The sequence below is a fragment of the Lacerta agilis genome, chromosome 3, assembly GCF_009819535.1.
Source record: "Lacerta agilis isolate rLacAgi1 chromosome 3, rLacAgi1.pri, whole genome shotgun sequence".
In the NCBI taxonomy this organism is placed as follows: Eukaryota; Metazoa; Chordata; class Lepidosauria; order Squamata; family Lacertidae; genus Lacerta; species Lacerta agilis.
In genome coordinates, this window is record NC_046314.1 from 60809317 (window position 1) to 60833683 (window position 24367).

The following is a 24367-nucleotide window of genomic DNA, read 5'->3' on the forward strand; positions in this document are numbered from 1 at the left end:
CAACATCTTTTTCTCACTGTGGAAACGCACAAGCGGAGCAGCTATTATGTGCAATGGCACTCTCCTATCTGTGCTGCCCAGCGACTGATGCTTAGAGAGGTATTGTAGGTGAACATGAGATCTTATGCATGCAGCCTATGTGCTCCACCAATGAACTATAGTCTGTCCTCATTTGGGGGGCACTTTTTAAACCTATCCAGGTTTTATTGGAAAAGAAAATCACATTCCTCCCCGTATTTACACTCAGATGTCATTTATGATGAGCCACTTTCCCTTATTTGCGCGTTGTGCGTGTGTTTTCACCCTTAAATGCCACTTAAATCACTATTCTTTTCAAAATCGCCCTAAGTGTCAGGCCGGTGGGCGTCTCGTGGCAGATGCTGAATGACACAGAGGTTTAAGGGCACCCCGCTTTTGCCCGCGATGATTCAGGAGGAGGCCTGGGGCGAAAATGACTAGGGATTCATCCCACGTCGAGGAAACACGCCCGGAGAATCCGCTTCCGCACACACCGCGGCGATCCCAGCATTGTTTCCGACTTTCTCAGGCAGCCTCGAGTTGTGCATTTTCACAAGGCGGCAGCCAATCGCTCACCCGCGGCATCCACTCGCCGCCACCGCGTCGCCCATCACTTGCGGGGGAGGGAAAGGGAACCAATGGGCGGCGCGCGGGAGGAGCCGGGGGCGGGGCGAGTCAAGCGGCGGGGGAAACTCCCACCATGGACAAGTTGACAAGCTCTTGCACAAGGCGGCGTGTTTTTGGCTGGGGCGTCTTTGGAGCAGCAGCGCGGCGCGAGGCTCTCGTCTCTTCCCAAGTGCATGCGGGTAAGTACTCGGGTCCTTATAGCCCTGGACGGCATGGAAATATCCTTGGGGGGAAATGGTGATGGGGCTAGGCAGCAAATCTATCTATCTAAATGGGGAAAGCGGACACCAGAAGCCGCGCCTTCTCCTCTCTTCGGTCAGTGGGGCTCGCTCTTTCTTTTTTACGTCCAGCCTCAACTTCTTGATGTGGACGATCATGGGGGTGCGACCGACTCCGGGAGAAGAAGCCTTCTGCTTCTTGGGCTCCCTGGAGGGGAAGTTTTGGTGTCTTGGAGGAACAAACTTTCGCCGTCGATGCTGAAGTGCTTTTTGCCGATCAGGCAACTAGCGATGAGCTGTAAGAAGCATTTGTCTGATTTAGAGGAACTTGGCCTTCTTTTCTTCACTGTTGCTTCAACGTGGCTTATATAGGGTAACCCAGGCGGTCCTGGGTTGCAGTCCTGATCCCCTGTACTGTACTTGGTGTGAGTTACCAGTGACTTCGGTTGGAAGTGGTTTGTGCCCATTGCCTTGACTGTCAAGCTTTGCACCATGCGCATAGTAAGGGTGCATAAGATTACAGCCACCCTACAACCTGCTCACACACTGAGCGCAAAGTGGGCTTATTGCTGAGGAAACTTTCTGAGGGTTCGGCTTTGCCAGACTTCCTTCCCTGAGTTCAAGGTGGACAGTTTGTAGTGATCATGAAATGAAGGCAGCAATATTATCCACACTTACTTAGGAGTTTGTCAGTTAAGGGGCGTCGAGGGAAATGTTCTGCCAGACTTCCATAACGTTTTGTTCACCTTGTATTGAACTGATGGTCTGATTGTTTAAGTGGATGTTAACCCGAGTAGCGTTTGGTTGGGGGGAAAAAAAACTGCGATAACTTTTTAGTTTATTATTGCAATCCTCCTCCTCCTCTTCTTGTTATTAATGACATCTGCATGCTTCATAACATAAAGTTATTTAGGGGCATCTTAAATTATAATACCATCTTAAACTATACCATCAAGGAAGAGCTGGCTATACATGTGTGAAGCTGAAGTAGTCAACATGATGCCCGCGGTGCCTGCAAAGCTTCTGAGCTCCCCCCTCCCTACTCCCCGTGAGATTGCCAGGATGCTTACCAAACCCCCTTAAAAAGGAGGAAGTTGGAACAACGACACTCTTTCCCACTTTGAGTTCTATGTGCCTTTCAGGGCACTTGTGCAACTGAACAGAAAGCAAAGCAACCAAGAGGGGAGGAGGGAGAGCGAAGTGATCAGGGAGAAGTGGGGAATAGAGGGGAAGGGGTGAAAAAATGGGGTGCCATAGGAGTCAGGAGAGAGAGAAAGATCTTGAAGTGCTGTGGAGAGAGATAATGATGGGGTTTGAGGACAGAGAGAAGGCTGGAAGAAGTAAAATAGATTCTCTTGAAATGTTGTATTTCTTCACAGATCATCACCCCTACACACACACACACACACACACACACACACAACAGACAACAGACAAAAACCATCAACTCAAAGAACATATATCCATTTTCATTGACTTTAACAGTCATGGACTTGATCTGAGGCACAGATCCTTATAATTTTTACAAGGGATCCCCTCAGAATTGACATCAAATTATAGGTCACCTCTGTGTTCACAAATGTGTTTTGTGCTTTGTTTGTGGTTTTACTATTCTATGTAAAAATCACCAAGATACATGAGGATCTGTGCCTGTGGGCCAATGTTTCTGGACCTGTGACTTTGAAAAAACCGTGTAAAATGATTCGCATTCCAGAGGATCTGTTTCACTTCTACTTTCTGAATCAAACTTTGGGGCAGAGCCCATGAAAAAGCAAAGTTTGTGTGTGTGTGTGTGTGTGGGTGGGTGTATGTGTGTGTACTGCCTCACTTTCTGTCTGTCAAAAGGGAGTGTCACGGGGGGGTGTGAGAAAAACATGGGCTCATCAAAGTTGACAACCACTGGTATTAGTGATTAGAAAACACTTGTTCATCATTTCTTTATAACACCAGGGGAATAAAAAAAAGCTAATAAATATAATCTATTCTAATACTGGGTTCTAATTACACTGAATTGGATCTAGTTGGAATCCAGTAATTAGAAGTGCGTATTGTAGCATGATGGTATTACTTTACCTGAACCTTTTATATATGGAGAATCAATATAACTCAGATATGAAAAGCTATTTTAGGAAATTTTCATTTCTTCCCCATTTTTAAAAACTGCATTCTCTTCCTTACTTTTCCCTTCCACTTTATTCTCCTAGGGCCTAAATGGCTAAATAGAATGCTTATCACTTAATTAAGATCAATTTTGAATAGGAATTTGATGAGTACTTAAGTTGCAGATTTAAGATAGATCCATTTTAATTTTAAACTCATAACTTATCTACACCTTAGACTTCTCTCTATTTTTAGAGTGTGGTTGGTTTTTGAAGAAACGTTATTCCTCAATCTGGGAATTACAAAGCTAAATAAATAGTTGGGTGACACTGGGGTGGGGCAGGATGGCAGCAAGGTTGGGGCAGGGTGGGCACACTGGTGGCAGCTGTGGGGCATCCCACCCCAGTGCCATCCGGGGAAGCTGCAGTGAACCCAGATGTATTCGCAAGCCAGAACTTCAAATATGGATGATATAACCATTTTTGGTCATCCAGAAAACAGTTTGTTGTGGAAGGGAAACAATAGGTCTGATCCAGATTAAAATACTTAAACTTGGTTTCCATTGAAATCAATATGAAACGTTAGCAAGGGCTGAGTTAAGTTGCATTCATTTCAACTAATATGGACTGTATCCAGCTCAGTGTTAAAGGAGAACTAAGTTTGAGCAATCTGTTCCTGTAAATTTCTAAGTACCTGTAACTAATTTCCTGTGTCCTTTGGAAGAGTAAGGAGCGTGAAGGCAGTTGTGCAAATCCGTTGTTTCCATTGCTACTGCATTTACAGTTAACGGCTCTGATTTTAAAAATGAAACAAAAACTTGAATTTGGAAACAAAGCATTACTTCCTTCGTGTCTCCTCGGAATCTCTTCTCTGTCCCACCTTACTGGTGTTCCAGAGGATGCCCCTGTACTTTGCACACACAGTGTAGTGGGGCAAACCATGATGACTCGCCCTACATCTGGGGTCACTGCAGCTTCGCCGGATGGCACTGGGGTGGGATGCCCCACAGCTGCCACCAGTGTGCCCACCCTGCCCCAACCTTGCTGCCATCCTGCCCCACCCCAGTGTCACCCAACTAAGCTGCACCACTGTCTGTGTCCGTGAGTGGTTACAGGTGGGTAGCCGTGTTGGTCTGCCATAGTCAAAACAAAATCGAAAATTCTTTCTAGTAGCACCTTAGAGACCAACTGAGTTTGTTCCTGGTATGAGCTTTCGTGTGCATGCACACTTCTTCAGATACACTGAAACAGAAGTCACCAGATCCTTAAATATAGGATTTAAATATAGGATTTAAGGACATATGTGTCCGTGAGGGTAGCTGTACCTCACTACACCGGCCAATACTGAAAAGGACCCCTATTTTTTCAGTGTGGGATTTTTCAAGTTCTCTACACCTTGATTATGGCAGAGGTAATTAAAAAATATACTGGCCTGGTTCACCCATCATCATAAGACAAATGGTTGTTCTTGGGTACAGCTTCTGGTTAGTGAGGAGAGAGCTTAACAATGAACCTGGGTTCAGACAACACACTTGGCTTAGCTGAGCGTGGTGCGAGAGTAAAAAAGATCAGGGAGGGAGGAACAAAGTAGCTGTGAGCTCCTATCTGGGAGACTGTACATTCATGAGGTCCTGGTAAACTATAGGTGAGCTTACCATGAACCAAGACTGTGTCTTACTGATACAATATTTCAGATGGCAAGATGTTAGCTCCCTTTCTATACAGTCTTCCATAGACCCATGGCATAGCTCTGTTTTATAGTAATTGTAGATATTTATGTAGACACTTGTGTATCCTTAAGGGTTTTTTTTAGGAGCCACGTATGAACTGGGACATTTACCAATTAATATAATGTGCTTGAACCTCTTGTAAATGGAAGCTGCAGTGCTATTCATTTTATATGAAAGCATCTCTTAGGCTTCAATGCTATACCAGCTTCCTGGGAATAAGTCTGATGGGGAGTAAGCCTTAGTTGGGTTTACCTCTAGGCAGACCTCTAGGCTGTTTATGGTTTGAAATACTTAGACCCAGAATTGGGTGAGGTCAAATATATATATATAAAGTGCTACTAAAATGTACTGAAGAATAAAATGCAACTTTAAACCCACAAAAGGTTTTAACATACAATAAAGATATGGATAAAATTACTACAGTACAATAATATATCCAGAAAATCTGATGTGACAAACAAACAAACAAAATTCCCCCCCAACACTTTTTGACCCCGCAAAGGGTCTTCCTTGGTGTTCAATGAATTTGTAACACATTATTTGTCACCAAAGTCCACATGGATTCAACATTCATAGGAAATGTCTTTGAGTGTATTCTCTTTGGCTGAAAACCTTAGGTTAGAATTACCCCTTTGACTTTTCTTCCTTTGATCAACTGAAATGGCATCTGAAATCCTGCATGTTTTCCTTGCTCATGACATCTGCATTTGAGAGCCTTGTATGTGGTTGCATGAATACATACAAATATACATCATGGAAAATGTGCAGTATAAACAAGGCAACAAGAATCTGAGGCGCTCTGGGAATTTTTGATTGGCAACAGCTTTTATTTCATAATGCTATGTGTACATGTGATTGTTGTAATCATGAGGTTACAGTCACTTGATAGCATGTGGCTTGTAGGGATAATGTGGTGAGAAGTTAGATAATGGAATTAGAGCTCTTTGAATGTATGATACAGTGTTGGTGCTTAGTAATCTTACCTGCATACTTGGCTTCTTAGCTGTTATGAGTCAAGTGGTCATTAACAAGGAAATATATAAGATGTGTCTTATGACTTGCATTACACTAGTATTGTAATGTGTGCATGTTTAAAGGTTACTGGGAGCTACTTCGGTTCTAGCTTCCAAAAAATAGTGAAGTAGGACACTTTTATTTTCAGTTGTTCATTAGGCGTAAGACCTGTGGGTTTTTTTCTGCTATCATGAGAATAACCTAAGATATCTTCTCTTCAGTCTTTGATTACTTTAATCTGTTGGGAGCCGCCCAGAGTGACTGGGAAAACCCAGCCAGATGGGTGGGGTATAAATAATAAAATTATTATTATTATTATTAAATATTGTTTGAGGCATGGACATAATTTTACTCTGCCTCCTATTCTCCAGCACACTAAGTTGGGGCCAAACTAGAGGTGACTTGAGAGATCTAAGGAAAAGGATCTCCAACACTTTTTTTTTAAAAAAAAAACATTATTAGCAAGAAGAGGTTCAGATTGGGACCATGGTGCTGCTGGAGGAGGAGGGAGTAAAACTCTTTCCTCTGCATCATTTCCTCAGTTTAATTCCCCCACTAGCTGCTATATACTTTTGAAACTGTACAGCTATGATACCAAATAAAAGCTGGGGATGGGGAAAATGGAGCAGGGCACAGAAAGTTAAACCTTGCTTCCCCAGCACAGCAAAGTTCTGTAGTTCCCTGGAGCCAAAGTGATTTTCTGTACAGCACACAGAAACCTAGAAAAGAGCTGGCTGATATGCATTCTGAGTTGTCCCTGAAAGGGCGCTTAAACAACAAGTCAAACAGGACTCTCATCATTTGAACAGTTAGTCTAAAGGCAGCAGCTGTTAATTGCTTGTGAGTCCTGTCTGACTAGTTCTGTTGTCATCAGTGTAAGGCATCCTAAATATTCAAACATCAATGAAAACAAAGCCAAGGTGGGCTGAGACATTCTGGTGCTTCTCATGCTGCACTTGAATATCTTTACATTGAAGGCATGGAGGACACGGAAGAGAACTACAGTATAAAGGATTTACGGTATATGACTTTAGTTGGGTTGTAGGGAACTGTTTCCTGGGGGAAAGGGAGCGGGATGGCAGGTGGTGGATTGTGGAATAGGTTGGGTGGAATAGAGGAGACTTATTGAGTAGTGAAGAAACTGTAAAGGGAGCATAAAGTTCTGGTGGGGGTGGGGAGGACAGGAGTTAAAGGCTGGATATTCATCCTGTAACCTGGATGCCTGTTTCTTCAGGGATAGCCAACATGGTGCCCTTCAGACGTTCTGAACTACAACTCACCCATCACAGCCAATAGTCAGAGGTGCTAAGAGTTGTCATTTAAACCATCTGAAAGGCACCGTGTTGACGATCTCTGTACAATTAGCAATGGCTTTGACTTTCTGTGGCCTAGGAAAATAATTCAGTCTGAGCATGTTTCTAGAAATCTACATGTTGCATGGAAAAAGGCAGGAAGGAGGGAGGAGTATGGGGAAAGCACAGAAAAAATGTGGAGTGAAATTATCGTGCTGGAGTCAAAGTACATGGTATGATTTTGCATTTCAGCCAATCTCTTCTCATTGTTTTGCCACAAATTATAACATTGCTGTCACCCACCTGACAGCTGACAGATTTATGGGTAGCTCCCAAATACTGTTGATACTTCAACTGCTCAGTCCTAGGTCTGATGTAACGTGCATATTTGTTGCTAGTTAAATCATATAGGTCTTCAAACTATGCTCGCAATGAAATACACTTTCAGTTTCATGCCCTAGTGCTATAATTTGGTTTGCTTAAAAGTTAAGACAATAAACAGTATTTCATTCCTGAGCAAAATTAATTTTATGGTACAATAGCTTTTCTGTATCCTGTGTTAACCAATGTGGAATACTCCTCCTGGTTAATTTACTGGGAAGTAGAGATCTTTTTACCACAACTTAACTGCTCTGAGTTTAAGGTTCTAGAACTGTGTATTTGAGGTGGGGGGGGGGGATCTCTGGTCAGCTGACATGTCAAATATTGGTCAAGTAATTTTGCGTATACAAAACAACAACAACAACAACCACCTATATTTATATGAGTACCCACGTAAAGTTAGTTCCAGTCAGAAGGGCAATAGATATCGCTGCTTGCAGCTATCACCACTGTGATATCACACCCTGGCTACATGGAAGCATTTTTCTTCTGTCTGTTGCTTGGTTGCCATGAGAGCCAGGCTTAGATAATGAGAATCTGTCTTCCAGTCTCTGCCCAGGCATTAAGCTCACTGGTGATCCAGGGCAAGCTACTTTACAAGGTTGTTTTGATGAGAACATTGGTTGGGTGGAGAACCATATGTGCCACCTTGATATATTTGGAAGGATAAAATGTACCTTATTCATTCATTCATTAATTCATCAGGCCTCAGAGGGCAGCCAAAAGGTATTAACCTAGAGAATAATTGTATTAGAATAGACTAATAAATGTGATAGATAAATAAATGAATGAATCTGCAGTATGCACCTTTAAACACCGGCCTTGAAAAAAGTTTATGGTGATGCCATTTACTTTTGGATAGGAAAAAGAAGAGGAGCTGTTAAAGGCTAAATTTCTTTGTCTAAAAACAGCAAAAGCTATCTCCTGTAAAATTCTTTTAAAGCAATTGTGATACCATTCAGATTCCCCCCCCCAAAAAAAATTCCCATTGAACTGCAAAGGCTACTTTTGGATCTGCAAACTTAATGTCTCATTTAAATCAATGGATGGAATCGAATCAAAGTCTAGACACTAATCAAGACTTTAGTTTGTGCTTCTGTTTGAATAGTAATCTATATCGTCATGGCAAAATGTCATTCCTGATCTTGCCATAGAATATACACAAGTATACTGAATTATATACAGGGCATGGAGTTTAAAGCACTCAGTAATGTGTCAGAAAGGTAGAATATTTTGTAAAGTCCATGACGCTCCAGTAAATATATTTAGAACATCAAACACACTGTTGTGTGTGCAAAGCTATTTAGATAATTAAGAGAAGCTTCCTATTTCTACTAATTTTTTATTTTTCTATTTCTGTCCCTAGAGGCCAAAATGAGAGACCGACTCTTTGAATTTTTTGAGTTATCGAGGCTTTACAGCCAACATACTCATGATGAAGAAAATCAACCGCTCTTACCTCACAACACTCTGCTCTTTGAAACAGATTATGCCTTGGCAAGTCTTTTCAAAGATATCCAGGCAATCCGAATGAGCAATCTCCACCTGAAAGAGGACATTAGACGCCTGGGCAAACAAAACAGTCGCTTCCTTACATCTGTGCGCCGCTTCAGTAGCATAAAACGTGACACAAACACGATTGCAAAAGACATCAAGGCTCGTGGAGAAGAAATCCACAGGAAGCTTCAGGTTTTGAGAGACTTCAGTGAAGATGCAGAAACAAAATATGGCTCAAACACAATCATAGCCCGCGTGGCCAAGGACCACTATGTTGATCTCATGCATTCTTTTCAGGAGGCCATGTTTAAATACAATGAGACAGAGATGAACCAGCGGGACAACTGCAAGATTAGGATCCAACGGCAGCTAGAGATCATGGGCAAGGAAGTGTCTGGGAGCCAGATAGAGGACATCATTGAACAAGGCAGGTGGGACGTTTTCTCTGAGAACCTTCTGTCTGACGCGAAGGGAGCTCGTTCGGCCTTGAACGAGATAGAGACCCGGCACAAAGAGCTGATGAAGCTGGAGTCCCGAATCAAGGAAGTTCATGAACTCTTCTTGCAGGTAGCCCTGCTGGTAGAAGAACAGGCGGACACCTTCGATATTATTGAGCTGAACGTGCATAATGTTGAAGAATATGTTGGAGAAGCTAAAGGTGAAGTGAGGAGAGCTCTCGAATACCGAAGGAAGCATCCTTGCCGAACAATCCTCTGCTGCTGCTTGCGATGCTGCAAAATTTGATTGTCCTCGTGAAATTACTAGATGAGTGTTTTGGGGACACTCTCAGATTCGAAGACACTTAAAGTTTGTGCTCAGTTTGAGAGAACTTGTTCTAAAGTGGTGTCCTCTTGTTTTCTTATGTTCATTAATGACTCCGGTGCACATATTCCAGCTTGTACCAAAAGCCAAAGGATATTGGCGAGTTGTCATGCATTCCAATATAGCAGAAGGTAAAATTAACCTTGTCTGCAACATTGCTTCAAAATTACACATACACTGGAACATATACAAAGCAAAGGAATGTTGACCAGGTGTATAATGAATTGCTCCTAAATTAAAGCTTTCGGTGCAATTTAAACAACAACAACCTGCATAGACTTTTAAAGTAATCAGTGTTGTGGTCAGTTGTTCTTTCCTGGATGAAAGAAAAAGGGACAAAATTACAGGTGTGATTCTCGGTAAAGTTGTTTAGAAACTAAGCATGTGCACATGATCTGAGAGTTTGATACAATATTTGTTGTAATTGTACACGGCATAGTCTTATTTATATATATATATGTTCTGATATTTCTGTATATTAAAATAATGTAGAAGCCTTAACTATATTTTCATTAGTGTAGAAAGAAAGATCTTGAATTGGTGCCTGTCCAGTATTTTTATTAATCATGATGGCACTTGTGGGAGCAGGGAAACATGGAAGTAGCCAGAACCAGGCGAAGGCATTTCCTACCTCAGGTGGAGCAGCAAATGGTGTATCCACCCCCCAGGTCCAAGTGCAGAGCAACCAAGGCTGCTTGTTACTTGACACCTGACACAGAAAATCCTACAATATCTGTTCCCTCCCTCACAGTGAAAATACTAATTACAGTAATAAATTCAATTATGCAAAATTAGCTGCCCTTTTATGATACCCAGAATCAGCTGCCTAAGGCAGAATGATAGTTAGGTTTGCCAGAGGCTACAAGAAAGACCAGGACACAGTCTGAGGCCACCTCCTCACCATACATTAAAAGGACGACAAGTGTAGTTTGTTCAGGGTGCTAATCTCAGAGAGAGAGACAGTCCCTAAGATTCTCCATGATGTGCTATAATGGTGCTTTAATTGTATGGTGTGGACATGGCTTGAAAAAACAGAGTTTGCTGTGGAAATGGTGCTGCCTATGCACACGGAAGCTTTTTGCACTGTCCACATGGCAGCAGCACCGCAGTCTTCATTTTTCTTCGTTTAGTGCAGATTTACCCATTTACACAGTTAATAATGAACATACTTTTAAAAAAAATCTACTGTAAATAGCAGCTATAGTAAAGCCTGCGCAGCATCAGGACTGCAGGGGCTGGGGAGGGAAAGCTTAACTCTCCCTCCACCACTGTGGTCCTGATGAAAATACTCCCTACCCATGCTGGGTTTTTTGCAGTGGGAGGGAGGACTCAACCAGTACTAACAGAAGCTTCCTTCCTGATGCAAATAGCAGCTAAGGGGGGTTATATTTGTCAGAAGCACAGCGGGTGTGGGTGGGAGGATTATAATTTCATTCCCACTCTCTGCTGTACTGTTCAGGCTGTTCATACACACACACACACACACACACATACACATTAATTGCTTCCATACAATGAACTTCACATTGAGTTTGACCTTTGAGATTTAACTTCCACTAAGAAATACTGAACTGTGGAACTCTTGTAAATTTCCTTTTGTAGTATGTCCTTCTATCACTAAGCAGCACTCACCAGCTCTGGATATTTTAAGTGACTTGGGTTTTATCATTTCCTAGTCATTGAGCTTGCACTCAAAACAAAGATACATGGTAGCGTCCACACAGGATGTGGAAGAAGTTACAACTATTTGTACTGTAGATTCTTGCTTACACAAGAGACTGGAGGTATTTTTGTTGTTGTCATATTGCTAATGTTTAAGGAATTTTGAAATTGAATTTCCCTGTAGCTGAAAGCTGAAGAACCTGCACTGGTTTCGTGTAAAAAAACATCCCTGCTTGCTAATTGCTCCTGAAGGTGTCTTTTACTACAAACAGCACCTTTGAAGGCAAAACAGCCAAGGGTTAATTTTGTGTGCAGAATCCTGATCAGGAGCATGCCCCAGTTGGTGCTCCATGTGCTGCTCTTCCTTCAAAATAAAAGAGGCTAGTTTAAGATTTGCAGCTGTATTAATGTAGGAGTGTTCACATGACATCTTCCCCATCTCAGTGTTGTCACATACCTTTCCTGTGGTATGACCAGCCTCATATAACCAGGTCTAATGAAGGGGTTAATACCATAGAGTGAGCTGCCCTGCCTGGCTTAGCTATGTCCACTTCCCCTCACCTTGGGAAGAATGAGGTGATCAAGCTTTTGTTCTCCCCCAATGTACCTGAGAAACTCAGTATGTGAAGAAGTTTATGCTGGTTGCTCCAGCTCAGCCACATGGCTCTCTAAAGCCACTCTTTTCCTATACAAATAATTTAGGAACTTTCACCACTTTGTAACTAAGCCAAATTTTACTGCCTGTGCAACTTTATGAAGTACATTAATCTGACCTTTGCAGAGTTTTAAGTAAACAATTTTTAACTTTCCAAATGTGTGGTCTTTTCTTATGCTAGGGGGAAGAGGGAAACTTTGGAAATAAACTTTTAAAGGGAAAGTTTTGGAATTCACTTGGAAAGGCACATAATAAAACTCTAATAAAACTAAATTGCTTTGGGTTGCCTTGAACAAACAAGAGTGACTGACAAATTTAATAAATAATAATAACAATATTTTATTTAGGATTGCTTGGCCACAGAGAAGCTGTTTACAATTTAGAGGATAATGATGCATTATGGAAACCTGGATTCTAGTCTTTAATTTTAATAAAGCTGGGAGCAAACAGATGAATATAAAGAAGTGTGCATGCACACGAAAGCTCATACCAAGAACAAACTCAGTTGGTCTCTAAGGTGCTACTGGAAAGAATTTCCTATTTTGTTTCGACTATGGCAGACCAACACGGCTACCCACCTGTAACTAGATGAATATAAAGTTAAAGTGCCAGCAACTGTTTAAGGGCCATTTGTTTTAAGAAACTAGATGATTTGCTTTTTCCATTTGCTTGCTGATGAACTGAAGGCCTTTTCATTACTGCAGTACTTTAAGGTCACTTCTAAACGGTTCTTAGTTTCCTTAACAAAACCACAGTTTTGCCAGGAAATGCATTGTACCACAACTTTTTTTTTACCCTTCAAAATCAAGAAAAAAAAGAGACAATAATCTTTTCTTTTTAAAACACTCATTAATGAATGGCAGGCCACCTCAAATAAATTTATGGCCTCATTGAGCTTTATGCTTATTGAAATATATAATGCAAATTAGGTACAGTTTAAACACACCAAAAGTACATTTAAGTTTAATCAATCTGTGGTTAATTCAACATGGTTTGGGGGTAATGGAACAATGTGTTTCCTCCAGTCTTTCAGTAAGCTCTTATTGGTGGAATGAGATTCTAAACCATGCTAGCTATTGTGAAGACAGGATTATTGGTAGTTATTATTTCAGGTTAATCAGAATTAAACTGATAAAAGTTTTTAACACAGTGCATCAGAAGTCTTCCAGGAAAATGTGAATAGGATTGCAGCCCTCCTTTTGATTAAACATGCATGGAGTTATTACACGATAAAATACTTAAGGCTCATCCACACATATCGCTTAATATGGGTAGTACGCTTCCTGTATTCCCATTAATTCTCTCTTGTCCATAGGACATTTTTTTCCTAAATTGCTACCTTCCCACATGCTCAGAGACACACCTAGAAAGGTAGAGATACAGAGAGCCTTTCAAAGTGCACCAATGGGCTTAAGCATGCCTGGTATCCCCCCTTTTTTTGTTTCACCTTTTTATTTTTGAGAGGCACCCTTCACATGCCAAATTGCATATAAGCTGCTCTTCAAAGTCCCTTCAGTTTCAAAAGCAGCTTTTTGCGTGACGTTAACATTTAAAGTGTGCACACATAAACACACCAAGAATACTGGGAACTGTAGTTTGCCCCTCACATAGCAACAGTTCTCTGCACCCTTAATCAAGTACAGTTCCCATAATTCTTTGTTTGGTGGGAAATGTCATTGTTTGCTGTGCATGCAGCTACTGACAGGGACCTGATGTTGAGAAAAGCTCCTTTGGCTTGGCAGAGCTGATCTTTGGACCTTAACTCGTTTTTCTAAGAATTTTATCTTTTTGCAGGAGGGCCATTTCCCTAGTTGCCCCCCAGTTATGGCACTCCCTTCCCCTAGGCAGGAGATACACCAAACCAGCAGGGGGCATGGTGAAGTGACTGCCTCGGGATGCAGGAGGATCCACAGGATTAGCAGATGATCCCAATGCTGGTCTTCACTCTTCCTTGGCAAGGAGGGAGGGACCGCTATTTAGTGATTCGTCTCAGGTGCCAAAAATTATTGGACCTGCCCTGCAAACTGGAAAACCCCCAAGCAGGACATGGGGGCAAGAGCAGCCCCCCCCCAACACACGTTGCTTATTCCTAGAAAGTTTAGGCTGCTTGCTTCTCTTCTTGTCCCTTCTTGATCTTGTTTCGAGCCGAGGATCGCAATTGTTTTTATACTACTCCGCATGATATACACAAACCGCTTCTTTTGGAGACAGAAAGCTGTACACGTTTTGCATATAACAAATGAGCCCACACTCTTCTTTGTTTTTATTGGTTTGACAGCCCTGCTTTGCAATAGGCTTCCTCGTGCGTAGGAGCTATCTGAAATGCTGAACCGGCACAACCACCGTCGCCCATTGCACTTAAAAAGAGAATTCAGTCTTAAAATATTATTCGTTTCCCATAACGGTTATTGAGGGAGAGGAAATACACTTATTGATACGGATCCAGGAGGTTTGTGACGCAGATCACCGCCCGCTCGCGTCTCTTTCTTTCATTTCCCCACTCTTAACGTCTGGTAATCCGGGTTCCGCCCGCTCCTTCCTTCGCTTCGTGCGCCCTCCCGCGCTCGGATTCAAGAATGCTCGAAAAGCAGGCGAGAGGGGAGACCGGCAAGAGAAAGCCGTTTTACAGTTGCCGAGTGTTCTCCTCCCCCCTCGCTCGCTCTCAATGTGGGGCCGCCGGGACCGCGGCCGGGGAAGGAGCAGCGCCCGGTCGAGCGCCCGCTGCTGCAGAGCATGTTGTTCTATATAGGGGTGCCCGCGTGCAGGGCTTGTAACCGCACCAGGATGGCCGAGTGGTTAAGGCGTTGGACTTAAGATCCAATGGACGCATGTCCGCGTGGGTTCGAACCCCACTCCTGGTAGTTGGTTTTTTTACTCTCCAGCTCTCGGTAAATTAAAAAGGAGGAAGCACGTAGACAGGGGGGAACCTCCCGGGCGAGCTTCAGCCTCTTTACGGCTCCCGCTGGCACGTTGTTGCCCGGGAGGGACGGGCTGAGCGCCGCTTCCGCGCCTGTGCAGCAGAGCTAACCTGAAAAGAAGGTGTGCAAAGGAGGGGCGCTCCCTGGGATGCATGTTATTAGGAATTATGGGAGGGAATCGCCGCCTTTACTGCATTTAATTTTAACTGGGTCTCCGTGCAAAATACTTCCATAAGTCCATGCGAACAAGAGATTAAGCCGGAGATCTGCTAAACAATTTTGTGGTGGTGGTGGGTGGGGGAGCGGTACGACTAGTTTCGCAAAACTTAAATGGCACGTGCTGCCCTGCAACAAGAATGAAAGCAAATAAGCAGCATTTGCACGTAAAAAAAAAAAATCGTTATAGAGTGCATGGGGGAAAGATCTGTGTAGAATCTACCAGTGTGACGGTATAATTTGTGGACTTGCACTTCTCTGTCCTGGAAACGGGGTCCAAACCGTCCTGAGATCGAAGGAAACACTTGTTCACGGATGCCACCTTTATTGTACAGAAACCTCACCTGTATTTTCAAGCTGACAACAGAGAATAAATCTCGCGGTAGAAGGGGGGGGGGGAGAGTTCACATCCACAAGCAAAAATGAAGAAGCCCAACTGGTTGTTATACAACGTTAATTACAATATATATAACATGTAACGATTCTGTTACCAAAAAAAAAAAAAAAATCAGTGCCAAATGTAGTGTAAGGAAGGCACAGTAGGGACATAATAATCACACAACAAATTATAAGGGCAACAGCAGAAAAAAATAAGTGAATTGTAAAATGTAGGTCACAAGTAGCAGTGTGGTGACGATCCAGTTGCTATCACATATCACAATGGGAAGCTGGTCAGCTAACACACTTCATGACGATTTAATCGTGATGAACAAATGGCAAAATACTGAGGTGAGTGGCAGTAAAGTCTTAATTCCATCCTGAAACGCATTCTCTCAATAAGGCAGCACAAGTATCAAATGTGTTTAGAAGAGTGACACCTACTGGCTTGGTGCTGCTAATCACTATTATAATCCTTCACAAATCTATTATAAATCGAAGTTTTTATTTTATTTGTTTTTATTTATTTACAAATTCATAGCCTGCTCTTTCATAAAATGTATAGCAGAGTACAACATATAAGGATAAAACCAGCAAAGGAGCCATAAAAAACCTCACAGGGTTGTTGTGAGGATAAAATGTTGAGGAGAACTATGTAGGCCACCTCCAGCTCCTTGGAGGAAGGTGGGATATAAATGTAATTAAACAAATAATATCAGTAAATACTGCTTGGTTAAAGGGGGAGGGGGAAGAATCATGTTGTAAAAGCCTGTGTAAACAAAATAAGCTTTCAAAAGATACCTGAAGGGAGGGAGGCTCAGATCCTGCCAAACCCTCTGCTAGAATTAAAAGTTCTTTAACAGAATTGTGGTTCTTCGTAAGAGCTGAACAATATGAGATGCTGAACAGGCAAAGCACTCGCACAAATGATCACAAGCCTCTGAATCTCATCTAAAATATTTTAACCCTGTCCTGAAGGGCTGCCACATGGGTGGTAATATTTTTAATTAATGCCAAACCATGTGGAACTGGGTATAGAAGGGGTGGCTAACCTGTGCTTTCCAGATGTTGTTAGTCTAGCTTGGCATTCCTTTAACTTCTAATGACCCTCCTAGAGAGATTTGTTATCTTCCTTAAAAAGCTGCAGGTCAATTAAGCTCCTCAGTGCTGCATCCATCAGAATAAGTTGCTGTGTTTCACCCTGGAATGCAGTTATCAGAGGAACAGTAGAACTGACTGCAACATTTAAGAACATACAAAGAGCCTGCTGGATCCGACCAATGGCCCGTCTAGTCCAGCAGCCTGTTCTCACAATGGTTAGCCAGATGCCTATGGGAACCTGCTAGCAGGAACTGAGTACAAAGCATTGTCCTTTTCTGCAGTTTCTAGCAACTGGTACAGTATTTTGAAGAATAGTGTTTCGACCCCAAGAGAAGCAGCCTGTTTCTGAGGCAGAGCATAGTAGCCACTGATAGCCTTTATCTCCATGAATTTGTGTAATCCTTTCTTAAAGGCCTCACTGCCTCCTGTGGGAGCGAGTTCCATATTTGCTGCATGAAGAAAAACTTCATTTGTCTGCCCTGAATCTTCCAACATTCAGCTTAATGTGATGCCCCTGAGTTCTAGTGTTATGACAGAGGGAGAATAACTTCTCTCTGTCCATTTTCTCCATGCCATGCATCATTTTAGGAACTTCTATCATGTCACCTCTTACTTGCCTTGCCTCTTAACTAAAAAGTCCCAAATGCTGCTGTTGTGTTATTTCCTTTCCTTTCCTCCCCCCCCCCCTAGTAAAAAAATTGTACATGCTTGTCGATGCTTTGTGTATGCTAACTGATGGTAAAAGGTTTGGAACAATAAGTAATATGTGCAACCTGCACAGAAAACTCTTTACATGTGTGAATCTCCTTATCTGAAGTAGGTAACTGCTAACATTCTTTCCCCCTGCCACATTCCTGTGCCTTTCAGCTAACCCACTGGAGAAGGAAGTGACAGGAGTTAGGTTAATTCTCCATCTCTTGATCCAAACAAAGCACAAAACAAAAACTGAGTCAGTGGCTTAGGAATGAGAAAGCAGCTTATGTGTGCCCCCATGGGACCCACACCCCACCCCGGTCAGGCTTACAGCCATAAATGGTTGTTGGGTGTGTATTTAAAAGTAGATTTTGAGCGATATAATACCCATTTACAAGTAGTCTAATATGCTTACTATCATACTATTTTTTCATTAACATTCTACCAATGCTTATTAAGTACCAATGCGGCTAATTGGCTAGAACATTAACATGTTTGGGTTTTTTATTGAGCAAATACAGCCTGCATGTTTTTCATCATATCTCCATAAGAAATTTAACTGAAGGTATGCACGCATGTGCACACAAGTTGTCTGGTAATGTGGATTGTAATCTTCTCTGGTTTACCTGGTTCTTTTAATTTTCAGCCTTCCATCCTAACAACATAATTATTAACTGGTGCAGTCAGATACACTAATGATCTGCAAATAGGGTGTGATTCAATATGTTAGCTTAAATTCCAGTTACGTCGGAGTCTGATCAAGGCAATTTCTTTGTTTTATATAAGGGTTACAAGAACCACTGAATGAGCACGATTTATTTTCACAGTTAAGCAAGAGACAGATGGCCTTTTTTCAACGGAATAGTTATATTTGCAGTGTAACACATAACTCATACCAAACTGAGCACAAAACAGGTGTGAACCTAACAGAACAATAAAATGCAATGGAACAAAACTTGCATTTATGGTACTGAACAAAAGCTTGCTTTCTAAAGAGAAGCGTTATTGTTGCCAGTTGAAATTATCCACTTTGGTAAGAAGCTTTTGACAGGAAGGCAAACTGGTGGTGGTTATAACTGCTCATTAAGGGAATTTCTATGCAATGTTCTTAAGGGGCTTGTTATCTTTTACAAAGATAACAAATCACTCCAGGGGTGTCATTAGAGCTTAAGGAATCCTTTAAAAATAAACCAAGGGGTTGTTGCTAAGGTGCAAATGCACGTTACAAATAGGCTCCTAACATAGAGGCTCCCACAGTTAACATATGAAATGTAATGAAAAGCAGTCTTTGGACAGCTACATTTTGAGTAGAGAATCTGGCTAGTGGGTGAGAGGGACTAGCTGCCATTTCCCCCACTCAAAACTTCCCAGCTACTTTGCCCAGTGTAGGCTTCCTGCAGGAAGGGGAGCAGTTTTGAGGAGGGATTCAAGTAGCCACCCACCCCTCCTTGTTTGCCACTCAACATCTCAGCATTTCATTTCAAAATAACCAAACAGTTGGGTCTTTGTTACACATGTAGGAGAAAGCCCAGAGCCCAGTTCTTGGAAAAACTGCTTTGCCCACAGAAGGTCCCAAGTTCAATCCATGACATATCCAGGTAGGGCTGGAATAAACCTTTCTGAAATCCTGAAGAGCTGCTGCCCATCAGACTAGATAATGCTGAACAAGGTAGGCCAATGTTATGACCAGTATCAGGCATCTTCCTATGTTCTTATATTTGCCACTGGTGAAAATTGCCACTGGGGAGAGGGCAAAATTTAGGGTTGAGGCACAGTATAACCTGGTTCTAGTATAAACTGGAACACAATGTGATTTGAGGGCATTATTGCTATATGTTTAATATGTACCATAGATTCTTAAATTTTTGTGCTATTCTTATAGTTGCTGGTGGCTGATGCAATGCCCTCAAGGGTTCCCTGGTAATAAAGAAGAATACAGTGGTACCTCGGTTTTCGAACAGCTTAGTTCACGAACAACTTGGAACCCAAACGCTGCAAAACCGGAAGTAGGTGTTCCGGTTTTCGAACTTTTTCGGAAGCTGAATGTGCTCTGTTTTGAGTCCCCCTGTGTTTCCTGTTGCACTGCTAATTTGCACACACACCACATTGTAATTCAAGCCTTCCGTTTCCGATTGCAGTGTTTTGAGATGATATTTGAAGCTTATATTTGGTGCTTTTGTTTTTGCTATTTATTTTGTGTGTTTTTTTTAAGGCTTTTTCAGATGATTTGTTTTTGTGACTCTGTGGATCCCAGTTCGGCTATTGATTGATTGATTGTGTGACTGCAGAAATGGATGAATGCCCCCCCCCATCCAAACAATGACTATCATCAGTGTAGGTAAGAATTTTTTTAATTTAATTTTATCATCTACAGTACTGTTTTATTTATTTTATAGTACAGTAAATTGATTATTGCTTTCATTTTATGGATCAATGGTCTTGTTAGTAAAATTCATGTTAAATTGCTGTTTTAGGGGTTGGTTTAAAAGTCTGAATGGATTAATCCTTTGCATTATTTTCTATGAGAAAGTGCGCCTTTGTTTAATCTTTGGTATTAACAGGTAGGATTGGGAAGGATCCCTGGAGATCTGCTGGAGCCGTCAGGTGCTATTGAGCAGATGGACCAGCAATGGCTCAATGTAAGGAAGTTTATTACCGGTATGTTCCTAAGTGCAGTACTGAGCAGGTTTTAGTAGGGTAAATGCCTAATTTGTGCAATTAGCAAAACAAGTTTCCTTCTCTTTGGGAAAACAAATCAGTCACTGTTCAAGACACTGATGTTTCTATTTTGATACTGCTCTATCATGCTGCTGGATTACCATTCAGTTTTAGTTACATGTTCAAATTGCATTTGTACAGAACATAGATTCATGTCTAAAACTTACATTTCCACATAGAAAATGGGCATCATCATCATCATCAACAACAACAACAACATGTACATATCTTGTCTGTAAATGATCTTATGGTTCTTCTTTTCAAATGCTGGCAGATCTTACAACGTGCTTTAAACAATTCAAAATGCTAAGCACCGAGCACTGCATTTCATTTATGTGTAGATGAGTCAATGAGGTCTATGGTAATTCTTACAGATTTAAGTTGAATGAAAACAAGATTCAGTACTGTATTGCAGACAAGATGCCAGAACAGGTGAATATTTGTGAGGCAGGGTGAGTCCTGTGGGTGTCACCCCACAGCATACTACTCTCTCTTAGATCAGTATCTCTTCTCCCCAATAAATTGAATGAGAAAGTGCACATGCACATACATCACTTTCTGAAGAAATCTGGATTAAAGTTGGATTCAATAGAATTAATATGAGCCTTGAAAAGCTCATGGGGTGGAATCCACATAGCACTAAGTCTCTCGTTCGTGATCACAAGAATTTTCCCTTGCACCATGGAATGTCCTCCCCCTTTCCTCCCCCTGAACATTTTCTAACAGCTCCCCCAGCACTCTGGAACAGATTTGGGGAGGGTGCAGCTGATGCACCAGCCAAAGCTGGTGAGAGGCATCATTCAGCACAGAATCCAGCTTGGCCTCCACAGTTTCAAGAGCACTCCTAAACTGTGTACCTGTTCCTTTAAGTGCAACCCCATTTAGAACAGTTATTCTATATTGTATTCAACATGTTGTGGCTGAATTTATGTGTAACCCCACCCCAGGATTGTTAAATGAAGGGTGGGGTTTATATAATGATAAAACAAACAATAGCACAGAAGCAGGCAACTTAGATTTCCTGCCAATGTAATTGCTACAGCAAACTTTGTAAAATGTGTTTTGAAAAGTTGTAGTAAACAACAGTAACATTAAGAGACAAAGTCTGCTACTTTGTATTAGTAAATTTACCATGGGCAGACAGTAACTTTCAGTTGCTACAACGTATCTAGTATGGTTATATGCCTTGGTTAGTGGGTTTCACCTGACAGGGAGGATTCAAAATACTGTATCAAGTTTTGATAGGACAATTATTGAACATTCTGTTAGCTCTCATTTGTCCAATGGGGTGGCCAGGGGCCATAGCAAGGGGGGCGGAGGGGGCGGGGGCCCCTAGGCAGTGCCCCTGCTGGGGGTGACACATCGAGGGGGGGGGGCGGCGCTGCCCCCTGGGCCTTTATTTATTTATTTTTTTTAAAAAAAATTCTTTTTAGGCTATTTTCGGCACTGCCGGGTGGAGCCGCAGGGGCGGCCAGCGAGGAGGGGTGTCCGCCCCGGCAGTGCCGAAAATAGTCCCCCCCTCTTCCAGCGGCGGAGCTCGGCATGGAGGCAAGGGGTGGGCCAGCGAGGTGGGGTGCCACCCCCTCCTCGCTGGCCCGCCCCTTGCCTCTTTGCCGAGCTGCGCTGCTGGCTGGCTTGCGGAGCCAGGGCATGGAGAGGGGCGGGCCAGTGAGGAGGGACACCCCTCCTCGCTGGCCCGTCCCTGTCCCTGCCCCTGCCCCGACTTGCGCTCCGCCAAGGGAGCCTGGGCGGCAGATTTGGGAGTCTTTGCAGCCCGCAGAGACTCCCGAAGTCGCCGTCCGGCACCCCAGGGGGGCGGGGCATCGCGTGCGTCATGATGTCATGACGCACACACCGTGATGCCCCGCCCCCAGGTGCCCCTTGGCTTCCTGTGCAAATTAAGATGCTGGCAAAGTGCTTCTCTGGTTAGAAGGGTGTGGCTTGGATCAGGGAGAAGAGAAACACGGGGAAACCATGGCTTTGAGTGCACGATGGCAGTGGGTTTTGGAAGTAGTACCTCCATGCTCGCATGAGGAGAGCTAGAGAAGTAGATATGAATGAAATATGACGGAAGCGGAAAAAAGTGGAGGATATGAGAGTGGCCGAAGGCTGATTTTGTACCAAGTCTATTTGCATTTCCTGCTATTACATCACCCAAGGAACTATGCATTTTGATGAAATGCTGTGCTAGGGCTGTGTACACACCAAACCTTCAAAGTACAACCTTTCCTTAAAAGAATTCTGAGCACTTTATCTTACCCCACCCAAAGTGCTAATTCCCAGCAACCTTTAACAAATCTTACAGGATGGTAGTGGGTTGGCCTAGGACTGGAGAAATCCATTCAGCCTTGAAGCTCCCCGTGTGACCATTTGCCCCACAGGACTGTTATGATAATAAATTGTGAGTAGTATGTGTCGGTTTAAAGAACATTATGCACACTGCATGAAATAAAATAGAAATGTGGAAAAGAATGTATATTTTGCTCAATGCAGCTTTTAAACTGGTATTATATATAAACTACTCATTCTTTCTCCTTTTTAAATGGTTTTAAGTGTTTTCAATGCTGTTATTAATATTTATTTAATCTACATAGATTGTGTGTGTTTTAGCTGTATTTGTTTTAATTCATGCTGTGAGCCACCTGGGAGAAAGGCAGGATATAAAAAACAAAACAAAACAAACACAAGAGCATCTGGTGTTTCAAGGAAAGGTTTTGCAATTGCAAGATAAACTTCCACAGTGGCTGTAATCCATGCATGCTTCCTCAAAAAAAGGCCCACTGTACTCAGTGGGGCTTTATTCTTTGGTAAGCAAGAGTTCATAGGACTGCAGCCTCCCATCGCACATGCCAGTTCAGTGCCTCAATCTTAAACACGCCCAACAATGGACTGAATCCCCCCTCCAACACAGTGAGATATGCATTCCGAGCAAGCTAGCCTATGATCAGGCTGCGCAAATTCTTAGTTTAACTTGGGGGGGGGGTGCTTTAATGAAAGGCAGCAAAGGATTCCAGCTGTGGGCAATCTTGAGTTTGTCCTCCGAAGGGGTAGCAGGTGACACACACCGACTTCATTGGGCGAGTGCGGTCCTCGAATCATAGAACTGTAGCGTTGGGAGGGTGGGACACCACGAGGGTCATCTAGCTCAAACCCCCTGCAATGCAGGCATCTCTTGCCCCAAGCGGGGCTCGAACCCACGGCCTCCTGTCGAAGAGTCCCACGCTCGGCCTGGCGCCCCAGGCAAAGGAGAGGGGGTCCGAGTTGATTGGCAGGGCCAGCGGGCCACGTGACGCTGCCACGCCGCGTTCCCAGCGCTAGAGTGTGGGCGCTGCCTGCGCTGAAGCTCCAACGAGGGAAGGAAGGAGGAAGGGAGGCAGAGCGAGTGGCTGTGCGCGCGCGCGCGTTGCGGGAACAAAGTTCCAGGCGCCGCGAAAAAAAGTTCGCTGAGAGAGTCAATATCCAGGCGGGCGGCGTCTTTGCAAACTCCTAAGTTGTAGGAGGGGCGCTGGCTGCAAAAGTGGCTGAGGCGAGAGGCCAGCCCCGGGCAAGGAGGGGAGGAAGGCAGGCAGGCGGGCGGACTGGCTGTATCGCCCGCCCTTTGCAGCCGTGTCCTCACCTCATAGCGAGTGAGGAATCCCGGGGGCCCCAGGAGGAGCCGAGGCGGGGAGGGAAGCAGGGCGCGAGGGAGGGTCCGCCTTGAGCGCGGCGGGAGCAGCCACTCGCCACTCCGGAGCTGAGCCCCTCTGGCTGCCGAGGGGGCGGTGGTGGGAGGGACTCTTCCTCCTCCTCCTCCTCCTCCCCCGGCAGCCTCCAGGAGCGGAGCCAGAGGCAGCCTCTGGGCGCGGAGCGAGCAGTTAGGACGGCGAAACTTTCTCTTCGTCGGAGGGGTTTTGTTTAGTTTTTGTTTAGCAACTTCTCCAGGCTGTTGGCGCTGGGTTTCATTTTACTTTTTCCCCTCTGAGAGGAAGAGAAAGCAGCAGCAGCAGCCCTGCGCGGAATGGAGCCTGTGATTTGACTTGGCCGGGGCAGCAGTGGATCTGGCCGGCGCTTCTCTCCTCCTCCTGCTTCTTTCTAGCAGGTAAGCTGGTGAATAATTGACGACGCCGAAGAGCGTAATGCGATTCCGCGCAGGGGAGGACAAAAGGGCAGCAGCCCCAGAAGCACTCGCTCGCTCTCTTTCGTCTCCCCCCGCGAGCCTGGTGGATTGGATACCACGGACAGACAAGAGTTTAAAAACCCGGTTTTTGGTCAGGGGTTGCAGTTCTTCTCAGGAAACGAGCAGTCAGCCGGGGGACAAAACTCTGCAAAGAAGCTGAATCCGCGTGGGG

At 43.6% G+C, this 24367-nt stretch overlaps 1 protein-coding gene and 1 non-coding gene across 2 annotated transcripts; both read left to right on the forward strand.

Annotated features, from left to right (window-relative positions):
* Positions 1-729: 729 nt before the first annotated feature.
* Positions 730-10123, forward strand: STX11 (syntaxin 11). Its single transcript, XM_033143928.1, has 2 exons — positions 730-824; positions 8746-10123. The coding sequence occupies exon 2, from the start codon at positions 8754-8756 to the stop codon at positions 9618-9620; it is 867 nt and encodes a 288-aa protein (XP_032999819.1). The 5' UTR covers positions 730-824; positions 8746-8753; the 3' UTR covers positions 9621-10123.
* Positions 10124-14793: 4670 nt separating this feature from the next.
* Positions 14794-14876, forward strand: TRNAL-UAA. Its single transcript has one exon. It is a non-coding gene; the product is annotated as a tRNA-Leu (tRNA).
* Positions 14877-24367: the final 9491 nt, after the last annotated feature.